The sequence below is a fragment of the Lampris incognitus genome, chromosome 5, assembly GCF_029633865.1.
Source record: "Lampris incognitus isolate fLamInc1 chromosome 5, fLamInc1.hap2, whole genome shotgun sequence".
NCBI classification, from domain to species: Eukaryota; Metazoa; Chordata; class Actinopteri; order Lampriformes; family Lampridae; genus Lampris; species Lampris incognitus.
This window is the reverse complement of record NC_079215.1, coordinates 32,834,388-32,839,719: the sequence shown is the minus strand read 5'-3', so window position 1 is coordinate 32,839,719 and position 5,332 is coordinate 32,834,388. Positions and strand designations below refer to the sequence as shown.

Below are 5,332 nucleotides of genomic sequence, written 5' to 3'. Positions count from 1 at the left end.
CCTCAGCTGTTTTCTCTTTAACATGCTGATGTCTTCATCTATGCATACCCTGTTATAATACTTTGTCCATAAGGTGCACTAATCAACCAACTTTTAAAATGATAAGGGAAAATTAAAAACATCCTCTACTTGGCATCAAACTCTGCCATGCATTGGAGCAGAAGCTGATCTGGGATATTGTCTGTGAACTCTGCTTCTCTCTGCGTTTCAAAGTCGTCCAGGGCCTCTACATAGGCATCGTCATCAAATTCATCTCCCCACACATCAGCAACTTTTTCCTCTGGATGAGCTGCACTTTGCAGGGGATGGCCTGATGCCTGGCTGAGTTCAATGTTACCAGCATCATCCATTAAATATGTCTGGTCTTCCTCGTCCTGTCAGAAAACACATTTTGAAATATATTTTGCATACTGTCCAGCACATCATGTCCTTATTCTATCATGATAAAAAAAAAGTCAAGATTGACTGCATTTATTCAACAATTTGAAGTCTGTTTTTGGGGGGGGGGGTTTATCCTCCTTTTTCTCCCCAATTGTATCCGGCCAATTACCCCACTCTTCCGAGCCATCCCAGTCTTTGTACCACCCCCTCTGCCGATCCGGGGATGACTGCATGTGGAGTCGCCAGCCACTTTTCACCTGACAGTGAGGAGTTTCACCAGGGGGATGTAGTACATGGGAGGATCACGCTATTCCCTTCAGTTCCCCCTCCCCACTGAACAGGAACCCCGACCAACCAGAGGGGCGCTAGTGCAGCGACCAGGACACATACCCACATCCGGCTTCCCACCCGCAGACACGGCCAATTGTGTCTGTAGGGACACCCGACCAAGCCGGAGGTAACACAGGGATTCAAACCGCTGATCCCCATGTTGGTAGGCAATGGAATAGACCGCTACACTACTCGGACCGAAGTCCGCTTTTTCTAATCTCTGGAGTAAAATGTAATTTAAGTAGAGTAGAAAGCTGTCTAGTCATTAAGAATGGTAGTGGAAAAGAGGAGAACTAACCATTTTCATGAGATGGCTGGTACAGATCTCTTGTGGTAGTGGGTAACCTATGGTAGCACAAATGTTTAGTTTCACACAGTGTATCACATAGAGCACAGAATGTGTATGCTTCAGTGTTCGGATTTGTAAAACAGCATAGATCCACTATGAGCCACTGCATACTTGAGGATCTGAAGTTCTTGCAGGCTGGATCATGACACTTCTGGTACCAGACTTCCTCTTTGAGATCCACAAGAATCCTACCCAGGCAAATGAGGGCAGATCATAAGGACAGAGTACACATATAGATGTAAAAATCTGCTTTTTTTGTGGACAGTTTGTTTAACCTGCTATGTCAATGTGAATGCACTGGCTGTGGAAAAAAAATAAAATGGAATTGGAAATTAAGCAAAGTATCCATTTAACTCTTAACTAAGCTAAATAATCAATAGAATATCCATCTATTTCTTTATCTCTACAGGACGTGAGAAACACTTACATGATGTTGTTGCTTTTATGGAATCTCCCGACATTTTCACACCAGCGGTATTTCAGTATGTCATAGACGAGCAATTGTTCGGAAACAAAGTAATTCCACTGTCTTATGCCTGTGGAGGTAAGCGCAGTGACACTTCTGACACAAACTATTAAACTTTCATCATTGTAGAGTACACTCTTAAAAAGATGTCATTTTCAAAAGCTGTCTCATTTGATACAACAGAGATTTGAGTTCCTCTCAACACAACATGATCACAATATAATGAATGACAAAGCATATGTTGTCATTGTTAACATGTCTGGTTGATGATGATGTGTAGAAATTGACATGAGTTGTAGGTATGCAGGCTGTGATAGCTAAATACATACTTCCTTGTATTCCATCCTTTTGAATGACAGTTAGTACAAAATTATCTACGTCCTGGTAAGGAGAGTACTGGTAACCAGCCAACAACCCTAACAAGAGAGAATATGAAAATCCCTCAATTCCAATGAAAAATATTGATGTTAGGAAACTTTTACAAGACAAATCCCTGAAACTCATATAGATCCCAAATTACAGATAATATACATGTGTACGTGTCAACAATAAGCCCCTGCCCTCAGTTTATAGTTACCAAGAGTTGTTGTCGACCTCTGCTGATGATGATGATGTACTGAGGAGTTTCCCTCTGTGTCAGGACAGTCCCATGTAAGAATTCTCTGACCAGTGAAACTGATAAAGAGGAATAATTTCCAGTGCAGTGTCTCAATAAGGATAATGTTAAAACTGGGTAAGTATGATCATCATACCTCATGTTGCAAACTAAAGAAGCAAAGAACAGGCTCTCCTCTGCAGAAATGTTCCTCTCACTTTTGGCAAGGAATTCATTGTCATCTGCAACGGTGAATGCTGCACTCTTTCCAGACTTTGTTGACTTGTAAAGTCGGAAATTTCTGTTCTTGGTATATACGCCTATAAAGGTAGTAGTAGTAGTATTAATAATAATAATAATAAAACACTGTCAAATATCTAAAGAATTCTCTTACCAAGATCCACAAAGAGACATTCCTGGCCCTTCTTGTTTTTCACCAGAAGGCACCTGAGGTCTCTCTCTTCCCGCCTCTTCCTCTTGTGATGTGGCTTCTCAGCTGTCCCACATGCCTCTGCTGGATCCTTAATTCTACTGTCAGCAAAAGTATGTTATTCAAGGGTCACACATAGTCCCATTATTGAATCATTCATAAAAATTAAACTACAGTAGAGTAAGTAATTAGAGAGTTACAACACTAAAGAACAGACCGTGGACTGTTATCTTCTGACACCAAGTTCACATCATCATTTGACTGACTTCCTCTTTTGGGCATGCTCAGAATTCCTTCAAAAATTGCATGTACAAATCTACCTGGAAAAAATAAATGACAGAACATTTCATCATGAAATCAGGAATAAGGAAACGTTGTGACACATTTCTTAAACAGCAATTCGTTTAAATAAAAAAAATAAAAAAAACATGCAACATAATCCAGATGGATAATTGGCTGCATCTTATTTTGTATCGCTGTTGTATCTTTAACATAATGTGGAGCCTACCCAAATGTATGTTGTCTTTGAAAGCTGCATGTGGTGAATTGAAGATAAGATGACGACTGAACTTCTCATCTGTGCTAGAATCAAGGTTCAGGACATCTTTCACGGTGCAGGTGATCCCATAAACTTCCATCAGCTTTTCACAAACATACTGAGAATGCACAACACAGGGACAACAAAAAGTTAGCGAGCGCCTATCCTGTTTTGCTCTGTGTACAATGTTAACTGAGCATGCTGAATATGCAGAACAGTGGCCTACCTGAATAAGAAAAGACACCATTGCTTTTCCATCAAGCCCTTTATTGGAGGGCCTGTGGAACTCCAAGTCAAAATAAAGTTTGCAAACAGCCCCTTCTGGAATCACCTCGTAGCAGTGCATCAGTGATTGACGGTAAGTCCTAGGAAGAGGTTGGTCAGGGCAGCATGTAAGCAAAATTATCACAAACACAAAAGTGGACCAGTAGAATTATGTGAGGTTGTCCAAACACATACCTGTAGTAATGCCATAGCTCACTGTAACTGGTGACCAAATACAGCCTTTGGCCTTGGATGGTATTTTCTTTTTCAAGGGCAAAAATATGTGCATCCTAGGAAAGAATGAATTTCACATACTGGATGAAGGAAAGTTTGATGTAACATACAGCCTGATTTGAAAAAAAAAAAGATGTGTTGAAGGATGAACAATGCTTTCTGTACCTCTTTGCAACTCTGTGCAAACTTGATAGCCATACTTTGTCGAGGGAAGAGTTTCCAGACGGAGGATGGTTGGCATGTCCATAAGCGAGGTTTATAGCGTGTGGTCAAGGGAGTCTGATGGAAAGACTGGGAAAGCAGTTCAACTTTCTTCAGCCTGTCCGTCCACTTGCTCATCTTCTGTTCATTACACACCCACTAATACCTGAAAACAAATAGAAATGTTACAGACTTATTTCTTGTAATGCCGTTCTCGATGTTAAATTCACGATCAATAAATTGTACTTGAACAAAAACATTTTAAGGATTCCAACTTACTGTATCATACCACATGAAAGATATCCTAGCCTAAAAAAGAGGTACCGAAATCAGCTTATCATCAAAACTTGAGTACTTGAGTGCCAGTGTTTTGAAAGTCATCGGTAGATACATGGTTGGTTATATGTTGACTAGAAAATAATTCAGTCATACCACCGGTGGGCTGTGTATCATCTGCAACTGTACATCTATCCTTTAGCGAAGTAGAAAAGTGTCTAAAATAGAAGTTGGTCCTCTTAAACTTGATGGCACAAAACCTTGATTATTTAAAGTCCCCGACTGTTTAAAACCAACAGACGCTAAAAGTGCGACCTATATCATTGTAATGTTTTAATGTTAGTCACTGGTGTCTGAAGCTCTCAGTCACAGCTGATGCTGACCGGCCATAACAAAAAGGCGCGTAGACGGTCGCATCATAATGCTGCGTTCTGGACAAACTCTGATGTGGACTGTATAATAATGGCTGAACTTGAGAAACGGGTGTTTGTTTCGCAGGAGTACGAACCGTTCAAATGTCAACAGAGAAGCCTCCTGGCGTACAGCAACTAATTTTCAGATCACGAACAACGCATAGAAATAAGAAGGTTGACTCAGTGATACATTTTAGTAACTTAAAATTGTCTTAAGACGATTGCTTACCATTCAACGAGTACGCCGAACGAAATTTCCCCAAGTACGGCGAGGGATGGTCCGACCACTCAACGCGCGTTGTCTTGAATGCAGCCTATGACGGGACGGCGGCAACGCTCTGCGCTTTTTCAGCCGAGCTAGCAAGTAAGGACGATCAATTGTCTTTGTATGGAAAAACAGCTTTAGATTACACTAGCTTCCACTACTGTTCATATCTGCTACGTAAAACGACTGGGCTAATCATAAAAGTTACTGGACCTCCAGAAGTGACAGCAGACAATGATAACTAGGTTAGCTGGGAAGCGTCAAGATAGCAGCAACTTCCGGCCCGTATTTAAAAAATAAAAGCCGTCGTAATAAAACTTTAAATAGCGTTTTTTTAAAGTGAGGGGAAAATGAAAAGTCATGACATATCTCACAGAAAAATCATGCATGGGATTTTTCTTTGTTCCCTTTAAAACTTAAATAGTAAATATATTGGTTAATGTAACATTCTATGAAAAGTTAGGCTATATATGTCTAAACTGCCAAACCATTACCAGCAACTTATTTTTAGATAGATTTAGATACTTTATTATTATTGCCACACAACAGTGTTTGTGGTAATTGTTTTGGTACAGCATGGTAGCTCAGTT

The 5,332-nt window shown here is 40.3% G+C and overlaps 1 protein-coding gene across 4 annotated transcripts; it reads right to left on the bottom strand.

The window, feature by feature from the left end:
- Positions 1–117: 117 nt before the first annotated feature.
- Positions 118–4,979, bottom strand: primpol (primase and polymerase (DNA-directed)). Of its 4 annotated transcripts, XM_056280967.1 has the most exons (15): positions 4,707–4,979; positions 4,068–4,097; positions 3,753–3,954; positions 3,549–3,643; positions 3,316–3,454; positions 3,060–3,207; positions 2,769–2,871; positions 2,516–2,652; positions 2,279–2,441; positions 2,104–2,201; positions 1,856–1,942; positions 1,488–1,596; positions 1,172–1,248; positions 1,010–1,056; positions 118–374 (listed from the first exon to the last, which is right to left on the bottom strand). In XM_056280967.1, the coding sequence occupies exons 3-15, from the start codon at positions 3,924–3,926 to the stop codon at positions 126–128; spliced, it is 1,626 nt and encodes a 541-aa protein (XP_056136942.1). In that variant the 5' UTR covers positions 3,927–3,954; positions 4,068–4,097; positions 4,707–4,979; the 3' UTR covers positions 118–125. The 4 variants fall into 4 exon arrangements, with proteins under 4 accessions (XP_056136942.1, XP_056136941.1, XP_056136943.1 ...); XM_056280966.1 differs by lacking the exon at positions 4,068–4,097; XM_056280968.1 differs by lacking the exon at positions 4,068–4,097 and having other exon boundaries at positions 2,516–2,649.
- Positions 4,980–5,332: the final 353 nt, after the last annotated feature.